Source organism: Lycium barbarum, chromosome 11 (assembly GCF_019175385.1).
Source record: "Lycium barbarum isolate Lr01 chromosome 11, ASM1917538v2, whole genome shotgun sequence".
NCBI lineage: Eukaryota > Viridiplantae > Streptophyta > Magnoliopsida > Solanales > Solanaceae > Lycium > Lycium barbarum.
Genome location: NC_083347.1, coordinates 33,607,619 through 33,633,864, shown reverse-complemented (window position 1 = coordinate 33,633,864; position 26,246 = coordinate 33,607,619). Strand labels below are relative to the sequence as shown.

The window sequence follows — 26,246 nt, the reverse complement described above, 5'->3', positions numbered from 1 at the left end:
TTACATTTTTTTTAGAAAATAATTTATCTATGTGGAGGACACCTAGGACGAAAATGCCAAGTGGACGACGAGAGCATGCCACGGTATAGGACGAAAATGCCAAGTGGACGGCGAGTGCATTCCACATGTCGTGGCATGTCTACACGGGGTGAATTAAAATCCATTTAATCAAGATCAAGAGTGATTTTAAGTGTGACAATAGTTCAGGGACTGAACTACGAAATCGTGTCAAGTTTAGGGATATTTTCATCATTTCAGACAATTTAATTTAATGCAAATATCAAATGTGAGCATCTTCTTTCTTTCGTAGTTGAGATTGATAATTTCCCCCCAAAAGAATATGCACTGAACACATCTGGTCAATACCATCCTGAATATCTCTACAAGTTTAATTTCTTCTTCCCATTGGCAGCATGAGTTCCTCTTATACTAGCAACAAGGTTAATTTCACAGATGATCATTAAATTTACTCTTTATAAAATTAAAATTACACAATTATGTTTTAATAATAGTAAAGTAATTAGAATAATAATTTAAACTAAAAAATTAGATTTTGTATCAATAAAGTCTCTAAACTATGTGTTAGTTGTCAAAAGAATACAAATAATTACCGGAAAGTCATATTTTCGGTGCTGAAAAATGTTATATCATCACTACATCATCATTTTGTCACTGTGTACATGCCATGCTGATAAAAATGATCTTTGATAGAATATTTTGTTGAGAGTTTTCCGGCAAGTATGTCAGATTCCAGCTGCAACTTTAATTGTACTGGCGGATCAAAGAAGTTATTTTAGTTGGTAATGTTTAAATAGAGGTTATAAAAGTGTGAATTTTACTTTAAAAAAAAAACATTAATCAACTACGAAATATTTCTCATAGCTAACAATTTTTTTATTTTTTTTATAATCCATTGTTGAATAAGATTATTGATAAATTTTGTTGTTTAGCTACAAAATTTGTCTAGCGGCAATTATTGTGGTTTAATAGTGCTTGTTAGATTTTTTTTTAAAAAATTGAGTAGTATTAAAATAATTACTTTTTTAATGTAAGGGTATATTGGAAACAATTTTCAACTTTAGTCTTGAATTTTAGAGTGATAATTTTGTTACAATAATCTTTTGAAGCTAAGGTGACTGTTAATTTAGCACGGCGGGACTATTTATTTTAAAAGGTGATAGAAATTTGGGCTCTTTTCATCACTATTTTACTATATATAATACGGGGTAATCCAATGATTTTTGTAGTCCTCAACTGCATGTCAACTATTTAGTTGAGCATCTTGCTAATCAAAAGAAGAGTTCTTCCAAATTTGCCCTTGTACTTGCTATTTATTGCATGATATACCAAAGTATGTTCCCAATAAATCAAGACACGTCCAAACCTTTTTGGTAATTACATGGCCTCTTAGTTCAACTTTTTGCAAGTGAAGTATGTACCATGACTTTTTTTTGTGTCATATATTTAGCCCTATTTTATTCCTTTATTACTTAGGTTATCACTTTCAATTGGGTAAATATAAAAAAGTTTAAGACTCTTTAGAATGCTTAAAGAGTTGTGAATGGTGATGATGTCATATAAAAGGAATAACTATCCACAAAGACAAAAACTATATAATACTAATAACTTTGAAGACCTCATTTGGTATTGAAAGAGAAGTCTTTAAATGACATTTTCACTATATAAATTCTAAGATTATAATTAAATTTCTCTTTATTGTATCTTTTATTTTGAAATATAAATTTAGGCATGATATTATAACATAATTTTTTATAGTAGGTAAAAAAAATCAAAATCAGTCCTTTAGAAAAATAAAAGTGAGAACCAATAAATTTTTTAGGTACGTTGTTGTATTGAGACATGATTTAATTATTTAATTTAGTTGATCCTAACTTTCGTGGGACTGATAGCAGAGTTGTAATATTATTATTGACGTAAAGTCTACAAATTAATATTCCACTTAGACTTCAAGAAAAAAAAAAGGGGAGGGGGGGTGTATGTTATTTTCTCACATGCATTTTTTGAAAGAAAAAAGAAATTTTAAATTAAGAAAAGTAGCTACTTTTCATATTTTAGATATATAAGATTTAATTAGAATTACAATACACTAACATCAGTATAAAGTATCAATTTCTTAAATTTTAAATTTTGTCTTATTTATAAGTAAGTTCACTAATTCCTCAACAAAAGAATAAATGTAGAATGTATAGTTTGATACTCTTTTCTTGAACCAGATAGTTCATAAAATATGATTGTTATTAATCGCGCATATGTAAACCACAAGTCCTTCCAACAACTTTTTTTTTTTAGATTTTGCAAGTATATTACGGTATCAGAACTTTTCAAGAATTATTATATTAAGATCTATGAAATAAAAGAAAAAGAACTGTACATTTTATTCAATTTGCTTAATTAAGTTAAGGTGGAGGAGAATAAAAGGGAAATGGATGTAACTTTGCCTACTAAGTGGATCCCATCTTTGCATTAATTTTTAATAACTTTTAACTTTTGAACAAATTGTAACTTGTCAAGTTTAATTTTGTTATTTATCTTTTCTAACTCTTCAACCATTTTTATTTTACCTAAAAATCGACTTTTAGGGTGATATGATATCTTTTTTTAAAAATAAAGAAACAATTTGTGATGAAGAAATAAAAGGATCATTCTATATATCGAAATCTTGGCTGAAATAATGTACTCTTCATCCTAATTTAAGTGTTTTTTTTGTGGCATGTTCCAAAAAGAATGCTTCTTTTTATATTTAATAAGTTTTTCAATTTCAAAATTCTACTACATGTTAAGTTTAAGACCACAAAAGTCAAAAGTTTTATTTTATTTTTTAAACCTCGTGCACAGTCAAATTAAGACACTTAAATAGAAACGGAGAAAGTAGATTTTCTTGTGAACCATTGTGAAGAAAAGCAAAACTAAATGGTCGACTACTCTTATAGTCAATTTTTTTTAAAATATTTTAAATACATCCAACTATATTTGTTTACCATGTATCAAATTATCTCTTTTCTAATTTAACCTATTGTGAAATTTTCTACCTTGATCAGCCGAGCTTCCCAAGACTAGTACTATATATAAGCAAGAATAAGGAGCTTTTGTAGTCCCCACAAGGGTCATTTTTGTCAATTTGTTATAGTTAATTTTCTTTAAGAAAATGACATGTGTTGTTGACTTGTTGTCCCTCTTTTATGTTACCCTTGATTTAGTTCAATATTACTTAGTTGACGTCACATAATTTGGTGATTAAGAAAAAACACTTTTGAGATATTTTGCATGATCCTCATTAGATCAAATTTTTAGTAGGCCAAAAGTGTTTATTTTAAAGGAGTCGCCAACCCCTCCCCTACCTCTCTTTTGCATTGCATGATGTTTCGTCACTATTTCACGTGGTAAACAAAATGTATGTTCTTGTATTTATTTTATTTATAAGCTTTTGTCCTCAAAAAATAATCTTAGAATATATGATGTTTCACGTAGGAGTGCAGCTGTTCAAGAAATAAATTAGCTAATAATTCATGTACTTGTTGTGTAGTTTTTTAATATGTAAATATTATTTTAATGATTCAAACTTACTACAAGTGGACACGGTTAATAATTCAAAATATTTAAAATAAATTCAAAAATTATAATAAATGAAAAAACAATTTGATTACTCAAATAATAATACCTTCATATAAAATGAGACGGAAGAAACACTTTTTATCCTTAGCAAACCAGTACTTTCAAGCACCATATTGCACTATGCTACAATAAATCTGCTGAGCCACATTAGATATTGTATGATTCCGTCTTCTGAGATGAATATCACTAACATAGATAGTTACAAGTCTATTTATAGATTCTATTCTTCTATTTTAAGTTAAAATTTTAGATTCCACTGCTATTGTTTGTGGCACTCCTCCAGAGATTTTAGAGTTTAACATTATCACGAATAATTTGTGGAGTTCTAATATGATGAGCTTGCTATTGAAAGTAATGACTTTAGGATAACTAATAAAATCAGTGAATATAGTTTTGTGTTGTTTATCAATTTGAGTTTAAAATCGACCTTCATATTTGGTCTTTGTTGTCTAAATGTTTAACAAAAATAATAAACTAATCTATTTAATTTTGAGTTTCAACAATAAATATTAGGATCTCTAGTGCGATAAAACAAAATAAAGAAAAGAATTTATAAATAAGTGATTAGCTTCGTCAACAAAATGCTACTTTGTAATGCATAGTTTCGTTGCACGTTATAATGTCACATATTCACTATTACAAAAATCATAATTGTTTATTCACTCGAAGTTAACAATCGTTTTAGCATTTCTTGAAGACCCAAAATATCTTATTGCGATATGATAAAGTTTAATTTCAATTATTGGACGTTATATTCTCAAAATCATTTCAATGAAATAAAAAAGAGAAGATCTTTTATAGCATGCATTTATTTGAAAATAAAATGAAATTCTTCTCTAACTTTTAAATACTTTTATACCATGATTTATTTTTAGGAGTTTGTTGAAAATATCAAACTACTCTTTCAATAACTTAATAACAAAGAACGGTAAAAAATAAAAAGTAATTATGCCTTTAATTTTTAATGTTAGTGCTGGGTCCGGGCTTAACAGGCGCCAAATAAAACTAGTAATATAACATAATGCTTAATTCTTTTGACAGTAAACTTAATGAATTGAATTTTAGGTCATTGAAATTATAGCTAGAAGTCGTAACCTTCTAGTCCATCATTGGATCCAAAAAAACAGATGTAACAATAAAATGAGGAAAATAAATGTGTCTCAAATTCAACTACCTAGGAGCCCGTATAAGCTGTTTTCAACTTTTTGAGTGTTTGACTGGTCAACTTAAAGTTATTTTGTGCTTAAAATAAGCCAAAAAAAATAATTGAATCTGTTTGACTTAGCTTATATAAAATAGCTTATAAGCTGAAAACAACTTATAAACTGCTTTTTTTAAGCCCATCCAAACAGGCTCTAGATGTGCTCTAGAAAATCAAAGTAAAGCCAAGTAGATAGACCAATTTAAAGTGATAATACTAGCTAGCTAGTTAAAATTAAAACCAAGTAGGTCGACCATTAAAAAGTGATATATAGTAGCTAGCAAGTTCACAATCAAGCTGTGTGATAATGCAATGTTCCTAACCTTTTGTTCAAAGAGGACAAAAGAAAGTGAAAGAAAACTAAACCGCGTAAAACAATTACAGTCCATAATCTTGGAAAGCCAAAGAATAATAGGTACACTAGTAAGTATACTATTTCACTTTTTGAATGGTATAAAGAAAGAAATGAGTTAGTGATCTTTATGTGAAACATGCAATGATGGAGGAGTTCTTTATCTCCTTAGTATAATTAACTATGTGCCACACCTTGTTCTATTTTATGCAACATTCTTTCAATGAAAAGTTAAAAGGAAAAGATGGTTGTTTGCAATTTGGTAATCACAATATCAAAAGTTAATCATTTTCTATCCAGGCTTTTATAGTTTTTTTTTTGTTGTAAAACTTCTAATAATGTGATTCTAGCACACTAATGAATTAATTTAGTGATATATAATAATGATATAAATGCATATGATGATAATTGATTGGATTCCTTTTTCTATGTTGTCGTACTTAATTTTGTGACACGTCGTCGTATATAGAAAAAGAAAGGCGATAATCAAGGGATGGGAAATGATCTGTAAGAAGAGAGCCGACAATGAACCAAAATATTTACATGAGATGCAACCAGCTTATTGGATATTGCAATAGTTTGTCAGGGTAAATGAGGAGGAAGAAGAAGAAATTATAAATGCAAGACAAAGAGGACTTATATTTGATTAAGAAGTAAAGTAAAGTAGCTTTATTTTTTTCTCAACAAAGCTACATGGGTCCAAGAAGCAAAGCAGCCAAAAAAGAAGTAAAACGAAGCACTTTTATCACTATTTACGTCATTTATCCCCTTTGAAATAGAGAACGCACAATGCCTTTTGTACTCAAAAAATTAGGCAAGGGATACTATCATTAAAGCATGCATTTGCAAGAGTCAAATATACATTTTCTATCTTTTAGTTATAGAATTTAATTTATTATGTTGTTTAAATACATATTTTCCCCTAAAAATGATAAAAATTGCCAAAATCATAAATATTTTCTCCTCTTAAAATTGATATATACTCGATCAATATAATTTGTTTTTTTACACTTATCAAATCACCATAATAATATTTATATATAAATATTTTTTTAACTAACAATATATACAACCTAAACCACTCTATAGACTATTCTCTTCGTCCCAAAATACATGTCGTCCTTATTAGAAATATCCATCTTCAAATACTTGTTATTTTAAAAATTTAAGAAAAGATTAAGTAGTTTTTTCCCGTTGTATATTTTTCAAGTTTAAAAGGGAGCACATTTTGATGGAGTTGACATAGACATGTAATAAATATTTACTGAGGAAGATATGATGATGAAATATTTTAAGATGGTAAAATAATCAAAATGCTATCTTTATTAATGATTTCTTAAGAGTTGTGTAAATAAAAACACGCCAACTATCTTGAGACTAATAGCCTGTTTGGCCAAGCTTCTAAAAACAACTTATTCTCAAAAGTACTTTTTTTAAAAGTATTTTTCAAAAAAGTACTTTTGACTAAAAGCAGTTTGTGTTTGGTCAATTAATTTAAAAAGTACTTTTGAGCAGTAATTAGTGTTTGACCAAGCTTTTAAAAAATGCTTCTATGTGTATTTTTCTCAAAATTACTTTTCAAAAAAGTGCTTTTGGGCAAAAGTTATTTTTTTAGCTTCTGAAAAACTGCTTCTGCTACTCCCCAAAAGCACTTATTTTCTCATAAAAGCTTGGTTAAACACCTCACGTTTTTTAAAATAAACACTTATTGAAAAAATAAGTACTTTTGGGGAAAAAATAAGCTTGGCCAAACAGGCTATAACTCTCTCTCAGAATAAGTGTCATTTGAGCAAAAAATAAAATCCCAAAATAAGTGTAATCTTATAAATTCAAGACAAGATTTGATAAATATTTTTCACTATGCCCTTAGCATTAAAAATATAATCCTCAATCCTAAGAAATCTAACAATAGTGATAGTTTAGTAAATGTATTAATTTATTAATAAGCGTGATTTTTGTTAATCGGACGCTTATTTTGGGAGGGAGAGAATATTTGATTAGGATAGAGGAGCAATTAGAGTAAAAGAGATTGGCTAGGTTCAGCGGTGAAAAAGGGGAAAAGTTGGGCGGTGAAACAATTTTGAACTGCGCACTTAGTGGGTGAAAACTGAAAAATGGATATCCCACTAACTCATTCCCGACAGTGGCATTAACGCAATAAAACCAAATTTCAAGGCTTAATAATAACCCCCCTGTTAATATAAACCCGACATTAGTCCTCCATACTTTCTTCTATCCTCTCTGTCAGTCGCATTTCAAAAGCGACTGTCTCCTCTCTCTTATTCCCCCATTTTAATTTTAATTTTCTCTCTGTAAAACACCATTAACATTGTTCTCTAATCTCTCTTTTTTCATCAAAATGGGTCCTTCTTCTTTACTCTGTTTCACCATCATTTCCTTTTTTCTCATTTTTCAACCATGTTTTTCCAAGAAAACTTACATTGTTCACATGAAACACCACCAAAAACCTCTTTCTTTTTCAACCCATCAAGATTGGTACTCATCTCAAGTCAAATCCATCTCTTCAACAACATCTGAGTCCGCCCTTCTTTACTCTTATGACACTGCTTATCCTGGTTTTGCTGCTTCTCTTGACCCAAATGAAGCAGAACAGCTTCGACAGTCAGATGATGTTGTTGGGGTGTACGAGGACACTGTTTACACACTTCATACAACAAGAACACCTGAGTTTCTTGGGCTTGATAATGAGTTAGGTTTGTGGGCTGGTCACACCCCACAGGAACTCAACAACGCTGCTCAAGATGTTGTTGTTGGCGTACTCGATACCGGAGTTTGGCCTGAATCTGAGAGTTTTAATGACATTGGTATGCCTGATGTGCCTTCTAGATGGAAAGGTGAATGTGAATCAGGACCTGATTTTGACCCGAAGAAACATTGCAACAAGAAATTAATTGGTGCTAGATTTTTCGCTAAAGGTTATCGTATGTCATCTAGTGCATTTACAAACCAACCAAGACAACCTGAGTCACCACGTGACCAAGATGGTCATGGGACACACACAGCTAGTACTGCTGCTGGTGCACCCGTGGTCAATGCTAGTCTCCTTGGTTACGCTAGCGGCACAGCGCGTGGTATGGCACCACGCGCGCGTGTAGCTACTTATAAGGTTTGTTGGCCTACTGGTTGTTTCGGGTCGGATATATTAGCGGGTATGGATCGTGCTATATTGGATGGTGTTGATGTGTTGTCTTTGTCTTTGGGTGGTGGGTCTGGTCCTTATTATAGGGATACTATTGCTATTGGTGCTTTTACTGCTATGGAGAGAGGTATTGTTGTGTCTTGTAGTGCTGGAAATAGTGGCCCTGCTAAAGCATCCCTTGCAAATACCGCTCCATGGATAATGACTGTTGGCGCTGGAACTATTGACCGTGATTTCCCAGCCTTTGCTGTTTTAGGTAACGGGAAAAAGTTAACCGGGGTTTCTTTATATAGCGGAAATGGTATGGGGAAAAAGATGGTCGCGTTAGTTTATAATACGGATAGTAGTGGTAGTCTTTGTTTGCCAGGTTCACTTGACCCGAAAAACGTACGTGGGAAAATAGTTCTGTGTGATAGAGGGACTAATGCTAGGGTAGAAAAGGGGCTAGTTGTTAAAGAAGCTGGTGGGGTTGGTATGATATTAGCGAATACTGTTGAGAGTGGTGAGGAAATGGTGGCAGATAGTCATTTGTTGCCTGCATTGGCGGTAGGAAGGAAAGTGGGGGATTTTGTAAGACAATATGTGAAGAATGAGAAGAATCCGATGGCGGTGTTAAGTTTTGGTGGGACTGTGGTGAATGTGAAACCGTCACCGGTGGTGGCAGCGTTTAGTTCAAGAGGGCCTAATACTGTGACACCACAGATAATGAAGCCTGATGTAATTGGACCTGGTGTGAATATTTTGGCTGCTTGGTCTGAGGCTATTGGACCTACTGGACTTGAGAAGGACACCAGAAGGACCAAGTTCAACATCATGTCTGGTAAGTATTACTCCCTCCAGTCTCAAAATACTTTGCCGTGTTTGTCACTTACATGTCCCTTAAAGAAAATATTACTGCCTCGCTCCCGTAATAAGTATCACCTTAACTAAAAATACGCATATTAAAAAATTAATAATGTATTATAAAGTTTATCAAATTACCCCTATATAGTAAAAATAAATTACTTTTTTCTTTTGATTAGAGCATGCACAAGAAGTAACCTTTTGATATTGGGAATCCAATAATATCAAGTTACTATGTGGTTTTTCCAATTATCTCTTAGATCTTACTCTAAGAGTAGTATTAAAAAAAATTAGTCAAGACATTTATTACGAGACAAAAAAATTTGGCTAAGGTTACACTTGTTATGGAACTGAGGGAGTAGTAATTAGGAATGTTTGACTATTTTACCCTTATTTATGTCTTCAATATAATCTCTTATGGAATATTTACTCTATTTATGTGCCACAATTAAAGTATTTGTAGTCTTCAAGAACAATACTATTAAGGGTAAAATGGAAAAGAGACAATTATATTGTAAAATGGGAAAAGATTCAATACTATTAAGGGTAAATGGGAAAAGATACAATACTATTAAGGGTAAAATAGGAAAAGATACAAAAATACTTTATTTTGTGGTGAACTTCTAAAAATGACAGTATTTTTAGACAAATAATTTTGGCAAGGACAACAATTATTTTGAGGACTAGGGACCAACGGATAGGTAATTTGATTAAATTATCCCTAATTAAATAGGTATTGAGATTTGACACATAACACTTAATAGGGACAAATTTGAAAAATTAAGAAAAATTCTTTCTTGATTTGACAAGTAGATACTCTTTTTTACCCAAAAAAAAAAAAAAAGTCAAAGTGAACACTTTTTTTTTTTTTTTTTTATCTGGAGAGTATTAGATCTTGCAATTATTGTTACTACTAAGCTTCACACTTAATAAAGAAGAAAGAGGACACACATATATATCCTAAAGACGAGTGTTTGTTTGGTCAACATGCTTAATTAGTGCGTGGTGATCTGGAGTATAATTATGTAGTATAGCACATGCCTAAAGTTAAGAGGTTCACATGTGGAGAGAGTCAATGATAGATTACATTAGTAGGTATAATAAGAGTATCAGATGCAGCTTCCGAGAAAAAAGTTGACTAAATTTAGACTTATTTGTATGGTGTGACGTGTTATGAAATAGAAGCACTGCTCAATCTTGAGGGGCTCGTTGTAGGAGTTTAGACATGAAGTTGCAGGAGAAGAAATGATTAATTGATGTGAAATATATGTTATAGATGATCTGTAGATATCAGTTTCATTTATTATGTGAACAATTACCTGAAAGTTTTATGTTATAGATGATCAGATAGTGTAACAATTCATGAGCAATATGTTGCACTTGTTCAGCTTTTGTGCCATAGTGAGCTTAAAATATGGCAAAGTGGTATAGTCTGTCTTCCACTAATGAATTCCCATGATCGACGGACCCTTTGGAATCCCAGATTGGTCCCTACAAAAAAAGTATAAAGGTCTTAAACTTATCATGGATTAACATCATCATTTGTCCCGTATAGTACTCCTGGACCTACCTGAAACAGTTCATTGGCAGGAAACAATATGATGTACTTTCCGAATCTCACTTGAAAATCTGAACGCAGAACTCATCTTTTGAATTTTATACTTCATTAACATTATTTGATCTTGATTTTACATCAAACTCTTGCAGGCACATCCATGTCATGTCCTCATATTAGTGGACTAGCTGCATTGCTGAAAGCAGCACATCCGGATTGGAGCCCAAGTGCCATCAAATCAGCACTTATGACAACTGCGTATGTTCGTGACACCACCAACTCCCCTCTTCGTGATGCCGAAGGTGGTCAACTCTCCACTCCATGGGCTCATGGATCAGGTCATGTTGATCCCCACAAGGCACTCTCCCCAGGTCTCGTCTACGATATTGCCCCATCAGACTACATCAAGTTCTTATGCTCCTTGGACTATGAGTTGAGCCACATACAAGCCATTGTCAAAAGCCCGAATGTCACTTGTGCTAAGAAATTTGCAGATCCCGGGCAGATCAACTACCCTTCATTCTCAGTTTTGTTCGGGAAATCAAGGGTTGTTCGTTACACCCGTGCTGTGACCAATGTGGGAGCTGCTGGATCCGTTTATGAGGTAGTCGTTGATGCTCCCCCAACCGTTTCTGTGACCGTGAAGCCATCAAAGCTTGTATTCAAAAGGGTAGGACAGAGGCTGCGCTACACCGCGACATTTGTGTCCAAGAAGGGTGTTAGCACGATGACCAAGAGTGCGTTTGGTTCGATTTCTTGGAATAATGCTCAGAACCTAGTTAGGAGTCCAGTCTCATATTCTTGGTCACAGCTATTTAACTGAAAAGTTGTTGTCCCTTTAATCTAATGCATGGGTTTTCCCCTTTGAATTACCAACAAAATTGTGGTAAACAGATCTGCAATTGGAAGTGTTTTTAGTGATCTGAGTGATAGGGTGTGGATGGAAGTTCCTCCAAAGTTTTAGTTTTTCTTTCCAAGTAAAATCATGCAATGCAATTATAGCCCTGCTTGTATGTTGATGTGAGCGTTCACCGATCATGTATTATAACATCTCAAGATAATTGATAAATTTCCTGAAAGAATCAACATCTGTGATGTGAAGTGTTTTTACACCTCTCCTCTCAATAGCTAAATTTAGTGTTGTGTATCTCCCAATCACGTATGCATCTAGCTGTGCATTATTTCTGCCATTTGCAGCACGAGTGGTGGTAACATTAGCTACCCTGCATGACTGCCAATGTTGCAGCTTACGAGCATGTGAATAGGCATGAGTGTTCGGTAAGAGAATTTAGATCCCTCAATATAAGGTATTGATGACTCATAAATATGGACCTACACCCTTGTTTTATGGGCCTTGGATCATAACAGTATGGATTCAAAGAGAAGACTTAGTTACCCTTGGTTTACGGGCCTAGGGATCATACGAGATGGACATATGTGGTGCGGCAGGCGGACTAAATGAAAATGAAACTCATTTGTCGAAAATTTCTGGCAAAAAGAAAACTTAAGCGGGGTAAAACAGGTCGATGCAAGACAGGTTAAAAACAGAGAAAAAAAAATGCTAAGCTTAACAGAGTGGGCGGGTTAAAACCCTTGCGGTTTAAGACTTCACCACACTCGCCCTGCCCCATTTGCCATCTGTATTTCATAACAATAGTGCCACTCACTTTCTGGGATATGCACCCAGGTTCAGGTACTACCAATCGAAGGAGACGAATGTTCAGAACCTACTCAGCAGGACGAGCTAAAAATCCAGGTATCCATCCATTAATCAAACCATCCAAAAGAGAAATGCATGTTTAGAGCCTTACTCAGCTTGAAGAGCTAATTGGAAAAAGTGCAGCAATTGCATGACCAAAAGGCAAAATTTATCTAGCAACTAAACTTATATTAACTACTTTTTTAGGAAAAATGAAACTCTAACAGTTATTATTCCTGTTTTGAGAGCCCTAGAGGTGCCACAACACAGATCATTGTAAAGTAGGAAACAAGGCAACTCCAAATCCAAATGCTATTCAGACAAAAATATTCACAATTTTATAGAAGCAAGCTTTCTTATAGGAATTATTGCATTGATTTAATAGTACTGACTACTAACAGAAGTAGCACGGGCAGAAGCAGCGCAAGCAATTTTTACAACAGGAACTACAATTTAACTTTGGACACCTAGGATAAGAACATGTACATGGGCTACAAGAGGGGCAGCTAAAGCAGGAAGGACACTTTAAGCTACAGCAACTCCATTTGCAAACAGGCTTGCTGCAGCAGCATTTAGACCGTGGACACGAGAAACATTGACACTTAGGTATTGAGCAACTGATAGATGGGCAGCAGTTACATATATTGCAGTTACAGCAGTCCGGCATCTTTATACGAGGACATCGGCACCAGCAACAAATCCACGAGAGATTGAAACATGATGAGCCACTACAATGTCAAAGAAACTTATGTCAATAGGAGAAGCCACAACGGTGATTAAATCCATTTAATACATCTAATTATTTGGAAGCTCCTGAACCGAATGAGTCTCATATGATGCCAATGAGATGAGCATCAAATTTGTTTAGCGGTTTATGCTTTATTTGACAAAATGTAGAAATATATAAGTCTATGTGATGTAACCTCTAACTGTCAACCTACTTGAAGAAACTGTCACTTCATCAGACCTCATATCCCTAGGCTTAGAAAACATTCCTCCAACACATATTTCATGACTGCCGCAGTGCAGATTAGGCTAATTACTTTGTTCTTAGTATAATCTTTCTTTTCCAGTAAGAAATGACATTATGAAAGCTAGGTTCAAAAAGATGCACTCTAACTGCGCAAGATTATATCAGGGTCTACCAAAACCAAAAGAACTTACTTCTACTTTAAAAAAAAGTTTCCTCATGAAAAGACATAATTGCCATTTGCAAAAACTAAACTTGATGAAGCTTATGAGCCAAGGAAGAGCACAAACATAATCCATATAAAATATGAATAGTGCACATACTGAAGCACAATTGTCACTAACTTTGTTACTCCCTCCGTCCCAATTTATGCGATATAGTTTAACAGGGCACGGAGTTTTAGAAAGTAAGCAAGACTTTTGAAACTTGTGGTCTAAAACAAGACATAGAAATTTGTGTGGCTGTAAATCGTTTCATTAAGGGTAAAAGTGAAAGTTTTAAGTTAAATTATTTCCAAATATAGAAACGTATCATTCTTTTGGGACAGAATAAAAGGAAAGTGTATCACATAACTTGGGACAGAGGGAGTACTTGCTATTTACTGTCTGTTCTTCCAGCTTATTAGCCACCGAGAAAGTATTTGCTCTCTATGAACATAGTGCTCTATTCACTTTTTGCAAGTATCCAATTCAGCAGCCATGTTGATCACAATTGCAACTAACCTTAGTTACTATTTGCTGTCTATTCTTCTAGCTTATGACCCAACAAGGTATTGGTCTGAATAGATTCTGCACAACATTTTGCAAGTTGCCTAACAGGATGCTGAACTTTTTATCTAGGCAACCTAAGAACATTTAATATTTATGCATAAAAAGTGTATGATGTTTAAGTTTTAGTCCTTTCATGCAGTTAATGGAAAGATAATCTCTCGCTATCTCTTTAGTTCTTATATGTATCTCAATCTAATAAAATCGATATAGAATCTTGAACAGTAATCATATTTCAAGCTCAGTATAACGCAAAAAAGAAATGCTTAGAACTTAGCATACCAGAGCCGTTTCCAGAAACAACAGCTTCTATAACTCTTCTTTATTCTGAAACGAGGGAAAAAAAGGCAATGAGAAGGTGTAAAAATATATAAGACTGGAAATACACTTAAATTCTGGTAGAAATGACTGTTGAATACTTTCTTACGTTGGTATAAGAGGATCTGAATGGTCCGATACAAATTCTGTCACTCTGCAAATTGTCAACATCATTCAATACAGAGGTACTTTAAAGGAACATACATAAATTCATTGCACATGACTTCAGTAGTACAGACTACAGAGCATGTGGAAATAAATGCACATATGTAAATATGCTCTTTACATACTCTTTACAGGACCGAGAAGCAGGTTGAAGGCCGTCAATGGATTTCAGTTCTTCCTGCTCATAAGAATTGGATTGAAATGAGACGTGAACAAAATGAAAATAACTTCATACAAAAATCTCTGAAGGAAGCCCTGGTACAATTAAAAGTACTGCACATTCATCACTTCAAAGTACAAAGTACAAACAAGTTTGCTGTAAAACATACAATATAATCTCTAATAAACTGTAAAACGTTAAAACGTAGCACATTAAACTGCCATTTGTATCTTTGGTTTCAGTAAAATTCTTCTACGCTTTTCCTTTAACCCAACAAGGAAACTAGTGACATGCTGTCTAGGATATATGCAAGGCCAAAATCAAGGTTATTTTGCGACAGATCTTTGGTGGTTGTAGGTCAATTGAAGATGATGTTACGCAACTTTCTAGGACCAAATATTGGAAATGCCTCAAAGAGCTAGGAGTATATGTTACTATATAAAATGATGAAGAGCCCAGGGATAGGTCGAGATAACTAATTATAAAACCCTGAAGTAAGCTTCTGCTTTTCCATAAGTAAAATTCTTAAGCAACCTGCTTATTCAGCAAAGACCCAAATTGACTTTTTACTCCTTAGGAAGGACGATAAAGGTCTGTGCAAAGACTGTAAGGTCATTCCGAGCGACTATCTTACAACCCGACATAAGCTCTTGGTGATGGATCTAGGGATCAAGATGCCGAGGAAGAAGAGGGTCGTGGATGACCGACCTAGGATCAGATGGGGGAGTTTGACCACGACTAGTGCCGTGGAGATGGGAGAGAAATTGAAGGTTATGGGCGCCTGGGATAGCAGTGGGGATGCGACAAGTATGTGGGATAGGACGGCTAGTTGCATTAGGGCGGTAGCAAGGGAAGTGTTGGGGGTCTCGACAGGTAGTCGTGGCCAGCATCGAGGGGACTGGTGGTGGAATGGAGAAGTTCAAGGGAAGGTGGAAGCAAAGAAGGTGGCGTATGCGAAGTTGATAGAAAGCAAGGATGAGGTGGAGCAGTGGACGAATAGGGAACTTTATAAGATGGCGAGGAAGGAGGCGAAGTTGGCGGTTTCGACGGCAAAAACGGCAGCTTTTGAACGCCTTTATGCTGAACTAGAAGAGAAAGGAGGGGATCAAAAATTGTTCAAGCTAGCCAAGGCGAGGGAGAGAAAGGCACGTGATGTGGTTCAAGTGAAGTGCATCAAGGACGAGCATGGCAAAGTATTGGTAGAGGAGACTCTCATTAGACGGAGATGGCAGTCATACTTCTCCAAACTCTTAAATGAAGAAGGGGACAGAGACATTGTGTTGGGAGATCTAGAACATACTGGAAGGCGTCAAGATTTTGGGTATTGCAGGAGTATTAAGGTTGAGGAGGTTAAGGGTGCTGTTCGTAGGATGCGCAGGGGAAGAGCGACCGGACCTGACGAGATTCCTGGGGAATTTTGGAAGAGTGCGGGCCCGACAGGTTTGGAGTGGCTGACTAGGTTGTTTAATGTCATCTTTAAGACGGCAATGATGCCTGAAGAATGGAGGTCGAGTGTAATGGTCCCTCTATACAAGAACAAGGGAGATATCCAGAGTTGCAACAACTATAGAGGTATCAAGCTACTAAGCCATACTATGAAAGTGTGGGAAAGGGTGGTGGAGATGAGGGTGAGGAAAGGCGTGTCTATTTCAGAGAATCAGTTCGGATTCATGCCGGGACGCTCAACTACAGAAGCCATCCATCTTGTGAGGAGACTGGTGGAGCAGTATAGGGAGAGGAAAAGGGACTTACACATGGTATTCATTGACCTAGAAAAGGCTTACGACAAAGTCCCAAGAGAAATCCTATGGAGATGCTTGGAGGCTAAAGGTGTACCTGTGGCGTACATTAGGGTGATCAAGGACATGTATGAGGGAGCCAAAACCAGGGTAAGGACAGTAGGAGGAGACTCAGAGCACTTTCCAGTTGTGATGGGGTTGCATCAAGGATCAGGTCTTAGTCCGTTCTTATTTGCCTTGGTGATGGATGGATTGACGCGGCAAATTCAAGGTGAGGTGCCATGGTGTATGCTTTTCGCGGATGACATAGTCCTGATCGATGAGACTCGTAGCGGAGTTAACGCTAAGCTGGAGGATTGGAGACAAACTCTGGAGTCTAAAGGGTTTAAGCTGAGTAGGACCAAGACAGAGTACTTAGAGTGAAAGTTTAGTGAAGCACCTCAGGAGGCCGGCTTGGAAGTGAGGCTTGGTACCCAAGTCATCCAGAAGAAAAGTAGTTTCAAGTATCTTGGGTCTATTATGCAAGGCAGCGGGGAGATTGACGATGATGTCACACATCGTATTGGGGCAGGGTGGATGAAATGGAGGCTTGCTTCCGGAGTGCTATGTGACAAAAAGGTGCCACCACAACTTAAGGGAAAGTTCTACAAAGCGGTGGTTAGACCGACTATGTTGTATGGGGCGGAGTGTTGGCCAGTTAAGGTTTCTCACGTTCAAAAGATGAAAGTTGCTGAGATGAGAATGTTGAGATGGATGTGTGGCCACACCAGGAGTGACAGGATTAGGAATGAGGATATTCGGGACAAGGTGGGAGTGGCCTCGGTGGAAGACAAGATGCGAGAAGCGAGATTGAGATGGTTTGGGCATGTGAAGAGGAGAGACACGGATGCCCCAGTGCGGAGGTGTGAGAGGTTGGCCATGGATGGTTTCAGACGAGGTAGGGGTAGGCCAAAGAAGTATTGGGGAGAGGTAATTAGACACGACATGGCGCAGTTACAGCTTATCGAGGACATGACCTTAGATAGGAGGGTTTGGAGGACCCATATTAGGGTAGAAGGCTAGTAGATAGTCTCATTACCCTGCCTTATTAATAGTCGCATTATCGTAGTATAATTTCTTGTGCTCTAATTTATGCTATTATGCTATTATCTGTTATTTCCTGTGCTTTGATTATTCTATGTTAATCTGTGTCGCTTGCGTTACTTCATTTCCATATCGCTTTGAATCTCTTAGCCGTATCTGACCTCTTTTTATGTTTTTATTGAGTTGAGGGTCTCTCGGAAACAGCCATCCTACCTTGGTAGGAGTAAGGTCTGCGTACACTCTACCCTCCCCAGACCCCACGTTGTGGGATTTCACTGGGTTGTTGTTGTTGTTGTTGTAACCTGCTTATTCAGCAGTAGGAAGACTAACTTCCAAAGAATGAGCAAAAATCTAATACCTTAATCCTTTTCTGCTTTTCCCCTGTGGAGGGGGGACAGGAAGTCTCCGGTCCCCAAGTATGGAAATCAATATGCAAGAGGAGAGAAGTACAAAAGTATGGAACCAGTTTAAAAATGAGATACCAAAGTTTCAATGTTACCTAGCATTGCATGTGCAAGTAGTACAAATTCGGGTGGAAGTAAATTCATTTGATATGTTAACTCTGGAAAAAAATACATGAACATCTAAACAGGAAAATATTGCATCATGCAACTTTCTCAAAGCTTAAGTTAATCCTCCACCAGCAAGCAGAAAACTTGACTAAACAAATGGGCAGGCTGAAAGCCTAAGAACTCTATTTAAGATAATCTTGGATGATTATGGTCTTTCTAATTGACACTTCAAATTAGCATGCCAATGCCATGTCTTTTCGAAATTTAATGACAGTAATTAATTGAAGTGGTCCATTCAAATTGAGTACACGGCAGTACATTCTATGCATCTAGTCACTGGTTAAGCATATGGACATGAAGCAACAGTGAAGATTAGTACAGTATATTACAGATATGCTCCTCAATATGATATCCCAACAAAGATTTAATTAGAGTACTCTGCGATAAAAATCAAATTAAACAAAGATTCAGCCCTTTAACCTTCGTAGCAGGCAATCTACTGTTTTTCCATCTCAAGACCAAATATGAAAAAACTAAAAACAAGGGCTAAAGTAAAAGATAGTCTAATACAGAAAGAAAAAAACACTTATGCTTAACTATAAATTCAATATGATGTGACAAACCTTTACCTAAAAATAGTGGCCTCAAGGTTACATAGAATCAAGCATGACTTGATAATTTTAACTCATCACCAAGAAAATTTACACTTGAAATAGACCAAGTAAAAGATAGTACAGAAAGCAAACAAAATTTATGTGTAGATAAAAATTCAATATGAAGTGACAAAGCTTTACCTCAAAATAGGGGTGTTTACATATAACAACACAAAACTGTTTCCAAACAAGAATGACAACATGATAATTTTAATTCATTACCAAGAAATTTCAATTCACACATCAAATACACAATAACTAACTAACCTCAAGAAAGCCAATTTCTCTTTCAAGCATCTGAACTTTAGCCAATTCTCTACGTTTGCCATACAAATCTGGATACTGAGGTGGTGATTTTGGACGAGGTGGTGGCAAAGATGGCACTGAACCAGTTCCTCCAGAACCAGCCCCTACCATTATTTTCCTTTTTTCACTTTCACCAACAACAGTATATCAAATTCACCACCAAAATCACCCCACTCTTGGTGGTCCTGTTTCTACATATAAAAGTACTTCTCCAATCACCCAACCAAGAATCTTGAAAACAAAATGACCTTGCAAATGGGCAAACAACAAAGGACGTACACAGACTAATAATATTGAAAGTGGCAGACTTTGGTAGTACAATAGTGGTTATAGTCTTGCTGACACAAATAACAAATGAAGCTCTTTTTTTTTTTTACTTCTTATTTTCACAAATGTATACACACAAACTGGGGCCTTAGTGGAAGAGGCGGGCCAAGGAGTAAAAACACAAGTAAAAATAAAATAAAATTGAAGGGGAGAGTTAAGGAAGAAGGTGAAGTAGACAGATGAAGAGAAATAATTACTGTACTGAGTTTTTACTGACGCTTGGGATAATTAGAGGGTCCAAAGAAAGAGGCAGGAAAAACAGGACCCCAACAAGGCAACAACTAATGCCAAGTAACAACCACCAAGAAGACATAAGTATCAGTACAACAATTCATTCACACATACACATCACAATACTAATGAATAAATAGGGTAGCAATAGGATAAATGCTACTACTTCATTTTATTAATTTTATTTATATCCTCATGCAAACTTTCAAGTTTTCATTTAATGTGTATATTAAATAAGAACAGGGTGTCCACAAGATTCTATATTTAATTTCCAAGATTTTAATAACATAACAAAGTGAACAGTAGTAATAAGACTAAGAGCTAAAAAGGGTGTAATAATTACTCTTCTATATCCTGTGATGGGACTGTGAAGACAAATCCACTTTTATGGACAATGATAATAGTTGAGAAAGAGGCACAGGGTCTATGATGATCATAGTAGTAGATAGTAAAAAAGGCTGCCACTAGTGCTGGTTTGAAGGACATCTTGATGTAGAAGTAACAGCTATGTATTGTAGAAATATATTTTTGAAATAATGGTAAAAAAATAACTATATTTTTTTAGTTTCCTAGTTAAATTATCAAACTATTTAGCAAAATACATCTAAATTATCAATTTGTTCACTTTTTCTATTTTAAAAGTGAACAATTGATAATTGAGATATTTTTTGCTAACTAGTTAGTGATAGCTTAGATATAAAATTTTAGCATGTGATAGTTTAGATAAAAAACTAAAGAAAAAGTCATACTTGAATTGTGTTTTGACCCTTTTAACTCTATTTTTTTTTTTTTTTGGAAAAAAAGGCTCTAGTATGTGTATGTAAGTATTATTTCTGCGTGGGGGTGTGGTATCTATGGGGGAAAGGGTTGCAGTATGTTGCAGAGATTAGCAGAGAGTGGGACTGTAGGTTTTGTTGGGAGGGCCGAAAAGCTCAACGTTATGTTAAGGCTTCAGAAACGCACGTGACTGTCGCGTAGGATAGAGAAAAAATTATTAGCATTAAGGAGGATTTTACTGTATACTTTCATCCTCGTTTACACAGTAAATCGGGAAATTCTTGGGAAACTCATCAACCCCTTTGCATCTTCTCTCATAATTGAAACAACTAATTCTAATAATTTTTACTTTATCAGGTTAAAACTATTACGGTTCACTTCATTCTAATTTAATTGATGAAGTTTGAATAGGGTAAGGAGCTTAAGACGAAAAAAAGAGAGATTTTTAAATTTTTCTAATATATATAAGTGCGGTGCGAGTACGAACACAGCTACCCCGCTTGTACCAAAAGATTTAAAAAATGTATCCGGAATAAATGCTTGTACCATAAGCTATATAAATTATACAGTTTAACCAACTACTTTTTTATCCCACGTGGATATATGTTATTGTATTGAATATTTATTCTATTATCATGTATACACGTATGCACCTCAAATTTAATTCTCGACACATTTATTTTCTCCGTGCACTTTTATTTGTTCATAAATGAAGTACTCAACATTACTTTTTGAATATTTATTCTCTCCTCATGTATACACATGTGCACTTCAATTTTAATTCTCTGACACATATTTATTTCTTCCGTGCACTTTTGCTTATTCATAAATGAAGTACTTAACATTAAAATTGTACATGCAATGAATGCTTGTACCAAAAGCTATATAAATTGTACGCTTTAACCAACTACTGCTTTATCCACGTGGACATATGTCATAGTACTGAATATTTATTCTATCCTCATACATACGCGTATACACTTCAAATTTAATTCTCCGACACATTTATTTCATAAATGAAGTACTGAACATTACTTTTTGAATATTTATTCTCTCCTCATGTATACACATATACACTTCAATTTTAATTCTCTGACACATATTTATTTCCTCCGTTCACTTTTACTTATTCATAAATGAAGTACTTAACATTCACTTGTACCAAAAGCTTTAAAAATTATACCCGCAATGAATACTTGTACCATAAGCTATATAAATTGTACTTTTATCCCACGTGGACATATGTCACTGTACTGAATATTTATTCTATCCTCACGTATACACGTATGTATCCCAAATTTAATTCTCTGACACATATTTATTTTCTCCGTGTACTTTTATTTGTTTTTAACTAACTACTTTTTTATCCACATGGACATACGTCATAGTACTGAATATTTATTCTCTCCTCATGTATAGACATATGCATTTCAATTTTAATTCTCTGACACATATTTATTTCCTCCGTCCACTTTTACTTGTTCATAAATGAAGTACTTAACATTACTAAAATATATATATGTATGTCCAAATTACTTGTTCATTTACAAAACTAAGATAAAATTAATTAAATCTTTCCCATCTTACCCTTAGTAATAAATGTTCTTGAAAATAGTCAATTTTGATTAGAATGTATTTATTGGAGAGAGATAAGGGTAAGATAGTAAAATACATCTTTTATTTATGATTTCTTAAGAGGCGTGCAAAAGGAAAAGTGACAAGTAATATGGGACGGAGGGAGTATATGTTTTACCATAATATTAATATTTATTGGTGTAAGTCTCAACAGCCTTCGAAAATGAGTAACTAATGTGAAGGGTAAAATTAATAATAAGAACAAAAATTTCTTTTCCCATATTACTTGCGCACCTTGCTAAAAATATATGTCCAATTACTTGTTTATTTACAAAATCAAGATAAAATTAATTACATCTTTCCCATCTTACCTGTAGTAATAAATGTTCTTGAAAATAGTCAATTTTGATTAGAATGTATTTATTAGAGAGAGGACGAGCAATAGCAATGAAAATTTGTACCAAAAGTTATACAAATTGTACAGTTTAACCAACTACTTTTTTATCCGCTTGGACATATGTCATAGTACTGAGTATTTATTCTCTACTCATGTATACATATATGCACTTCAATATTAATTCTCCTACACATATTTATTCCCTTCATGCACTTTCACTTGTTCACTTTTGACTTTTCACACTCTTTAAGAATTAATAAATGAAGCATACATTTTATCATAATAACCATATTTATTGGTGTATAGTCTCAATAGCCTCAGAAAATATTTGAAAAAAAGTAATTAATGTGAAGGATAAAATAAGAGGAACAAAAATTTCTTTTTTTAATGTCGACAAGTAAAAGTGAAGGGACGGAGTGACTTTTATCCCCGGTTTCCTTCTTTGTCAATACTTTACTTATTTTACTCTCCTTTGCATTCCTTGATTATTATATCTTTCTAATTTTGATTTCTTTGTGACAATTCTTTTTATCTATAATTGTTAATATAAAAAATTATAATATATTTTTTAATTAATTTAATAAAAATATTTTATTAGTTTTGCTTTTAAAAAATCCAATATATACAACAATGGTTCTTATGTTTGGATCTGAACAGTTAATTAATTGAAATGAATATCAATCTGTCGGTATATATATAAGATATTAAAGAATTTAAAAGAAAAAAAAATCTAGAATCAAAATATTAATTTTCCCTCATATTCTTACTAATTTTCATTTTCAGATCGATGAACAACTTTCATTGTGATGACAACGAGACAAAAGTCTGACTCTTTCCATCTTAAAGACTTAATTCCATCATATGTTTTTAAATTTTAAACTCCATTTTTCAAAATATTAATTTTTCCTCATATTCTTACTAATTTTCTTTTTCACATTGATGAACAACTTTCATTGTCATGACAATGAGAAAAAAGTCTGACTCTTTCCATTTCAAAGACTTAATTCCATCATATGTTTTTAAATTTTAAACTCCATTTTTTAATTATAACTAAAGTGATGGTATAATAAATGAAGTACTCCCTCAGTCTCCTATTACTTGGCCACATTACTAATAATATATGCCCAAATTACTTGTTCATTTACAAAATCAAGATAAAAATAATTAAATCTTTCCCATCTTACCCTTAGTAATAAATGTTCTTGAAAATAGTCAGATTTGGTTAGAATATATTTATTAGAGAGAGATAAGGGTAGGATAGTAAAACACATCTTTTATTTATGATTTCTTAAGGGGCGTGCAAAAGGGAAAGTGACAAGTAATATGGAACGGAGGGAGTATATACTTTACCATAATATTCATATTTTTTGGTGTAAGTCTCAATAGTCTTGGAAAATGAGTAATTAATGTGAAGGGTAAAATTAATAATATTACGGACAAAAATTTCTTTCTCTGGATATGTTAACATGAACAAGTAAAAGTGAACGAAGGGAGTGACTTTTATCCCCGTGTTTCTTCTTTGTCAATACTTTAAATGTGAATAGAGGACGAACAATAGCAATGCAAATTTGTATCAAAAGTTATATACATTGTACATTTTAACCAACTACTTTTTTATCCCACTTGGACATATATCACAGTACTGAGTATTTATTCTCTTCTCATGTATACACATATGCACTTTAATTTTAATTCTCATACACATATTTATTCCCTCCATGCACTTTTACTTGTCCACTTTTGACTTTTTACGTTCTTTAAGAATTAATAAATGAGTATATATTTTATCATAATATCCATATTTATTGATGTATAGTCTTAATAGCCTTAGAAAATGATTTAAAAATGAGTAATTAATGTGAAGGGTAAAATAAGAAGATGGATATCAACCTGTCGGTATACATATAAGATATTAAAGAATTTAAAAGAAAAATCTAGAATCAAAATATTACTTTTCCCTTATATTCTTACTAATTTTCTTTTTCACATCGATGAATAACTTTCATTGTCATGACAATGAGAAAAAAAGTCTGACTTTTTCCATTTCAAAGACTTAATTCCATCATATGTTTTTAATTTTGAAACTCCATTTTCTATTTATAACTAAAGTGATGGTACATAAAATATATTTTGTATATGTTGCTATATATAATAACAATTAGAGTGTTTTTAAAAGTTATTTTCAAAATACAAACCTTAAAGACTGGCTAATTAAAGTGAATAGACATGTTCGGCCCGTGCATCGCACGAGCACGTATTGCTAGTTATAGTTATAAACGTGATATTTGTGTCATTATAAACTTTCAAAACTTGTGATCTTAAGTTATAACTGTTGGACTTAATATATTTTGATAATTGATAAAATGATTTGGACAAAATATGTGGGCTGGATCATGCATAAACATAAAACAAGTAGGCTATGCTAAATGAACCAGCTACGCAGTTTCAAGTTCCATTCTAAAATCCAACCGTGGTAGGACTCTTGCAATGAAAGAGTCTCTTGTTACTGATATCGTGTATAAGATCTTGGAGTCAATGGTGTGCTTACCTGGGATAAGCTTTGGACTTTCTTCAAGCATATCTATAGTCGTGTGAAAGCAAAGGGGTTGCTTCCATCTCAAACACTATCACTCTTCAAGTCGTTATCCAATAGTGTTTCTGGTTAACCTGTTTACCTTTACCGTTTGCTACATATATGCAGGTCTTTTATCGAAGAGATATGTACTTACATTGAGAGTAAAAGCAGAAATCAAGCAAATAAGCAAGAGCATATTTGAGAGAGTTCTGACTAGTTATTGAAGTGCTACCTAGTACAAAAAACCAGAGTGAAGAATCTATTTCATAGTAATATGTTTAACAATCTTAAAGTTTAGATAACTTGTATTAGGATTGTGATTGAGTTGTACGTATTTCCAACTTTGTTAGAAACATTGTTTTAGGTAAAAATCTTAGTGAAATTTAGCTCCAAGTTGAAGGCAACACGAAGGGGACTCAACAGTTTGTGCAGATTGCTATAAGAGGGATTAGAGTTAGTTCCTAGGTTGCATCTTTTGTAATTTGAATTTTGTTGAGCTTCACAGTTTTAGTGAAGTTTGGGACAAATCATGCAGAGGTGTAGGTTGTGGTTTTTCACCCTTGTGAGCCAGTTGGGTCGTTACAGTGGTTTTGACCCATGTATCCTTGTCGACCCTTCCCTAGAGTCCCGTTAGCACGATTTATGACTTAGTGAAGTCATTGGTTTGGTTCTTGAAAGGTTTGAGTGTGATATAAGTTATTGGTGGAGGAACTAGTTAAGTTAACGAATTAGAGTTGACGATGGTCAACTCCAGGTGAGGATGATCCCGTGTCAATGTTTTGGAAGTTCCAACAAGTTAATATGATGATTTTGAACTTGTCCACAAGTTTTGGTGAGGTTCCGAAGAGTTCTAGATGAGTTTGGGTTTTGTCGCGCTTGTATTCGATGTTTTTGCCGTAGGTATTTGGCTAGAAAGAGATCCACATTGATCAAACGACCTTTGTTTTGTGTTAGTTTTAAACCATTAGATCCGTATCGTAATTACGAAGCTATAGCAAAAAGAATCGCGTTTCGCTTCTGTATGAAGGAGTTATAACCATTTTGTGCGGACTGTTCCAACAGGTCGACTGTAGCAGAGTCAGGGCCGCCATAGCGGGACCGCTACAGTGGCCATGGTGACCGCCGCAGTAACCGACGGGGGCAGAAAGCCCTATTTTTATATCTCAAATTCGAACCATTACCCACAAGATCCCAAAGTCAATTTTCAAGAGAGAAAGAGGCAAATTTCATTCTGTTCATTGGTGAAAG

General features: G+C 34.3%; 2 protein-coding genes across 2 annotated transcripts; one reads left to right on the top strand and one right to left on the bottom strand.

The window, feature by feature from the left end:
- Positions 1-7,417: 7,417 nt before the first annotated feature.
- On the top strand, positions 7,418-11,856 carry LOC132616785 (subtilisin-like protease SBT1.8). Its single transcript, XM_060331441.1, has 2 exons — positions 7,418-9,166; positions 10,897-11,856. The coding sequence occupies exons 1-2, from the start codon at positions 7,546-7,548 to the stop codon at positions 11,565-11,567; spliced, it is 2,292 nt and encodes a 763-aa protein (XP_060187424.1). The 5' UTR covers positions 7,418-7,545; the 3' UTR covers positions 11,568-11,856.
- An 889-nt stretch (positions 11,857-12,745) lies between these two features.
- On the bottom strand, positions 12,746-20,511 carry LOC132616786 (guanine nucleotide-binding protein subunit gamma 3). Its single transcript, XM_060331442.1, has 5 exons — positions 19,078-20,511; positions 14,789-14,841; positions 14,608-14,652; positions 14,463-14,507; positions 12,746-13,171 (listed from the first exon to the last, which is right to left on the bottom strand). The coding sequence occupies exons 1-5, from the start codon at positions 19,225-19,227 to the stop codon at positions 12,838-12,840; spliced, it is 627 nt and encodes a 208-aa protein (XP_060187425.1). The 5' UTR covers positions 19,228-20,511; the 3' UTR covers positions 12,746-12,837.
- Positions 20,512-26,246: the final 5,735 nt, after the last annotated feature.

What these genes read in the sequence shown, in the direction of transcription:
- LOC132616785 (XM_060331441.1), top strand. Translation starts at nt 7,546, where the DNA reads ATGGGTCCTTCTTCTTTACTCTGTTTCACCATCATTTCCTTTTTTCTC. An exon ending in CAAGTTCAACATCATGTCTG is followed by an intron (nt 9,167 to 10,896) that starts GTAAGTATTACT and finishes AAACTCTTGCAG; the next exon opens with GCACATCCATGTCATGTCCT.
- LOC132616786 (XM_060331442.1), bottom strand. Translation starts at nt 19,227, where the DNA reads ATGGTAGGGGCTGGTTCTGGAGGAACTGGTTCAGTGCCATCTTTGCCA. An exon ending in GCTTCTCGGTCCTGTAAAGA is followed by an intron (nt 14,653 to 14,788) that starts GTATGTAAAGAG and finishes GACAATTTGCAG; the next exon opens with AGTGACAGAATTTGTATCGG. An exon ending in TGTTTCTGGAAACGGCTCTG is followed by an intron (nt 13,172 to 14,462) that starts GTATGCTAAGTT and finishes TTGACATTGTAG; the next exon opens with TGGCTCATCATGTTTCAATC.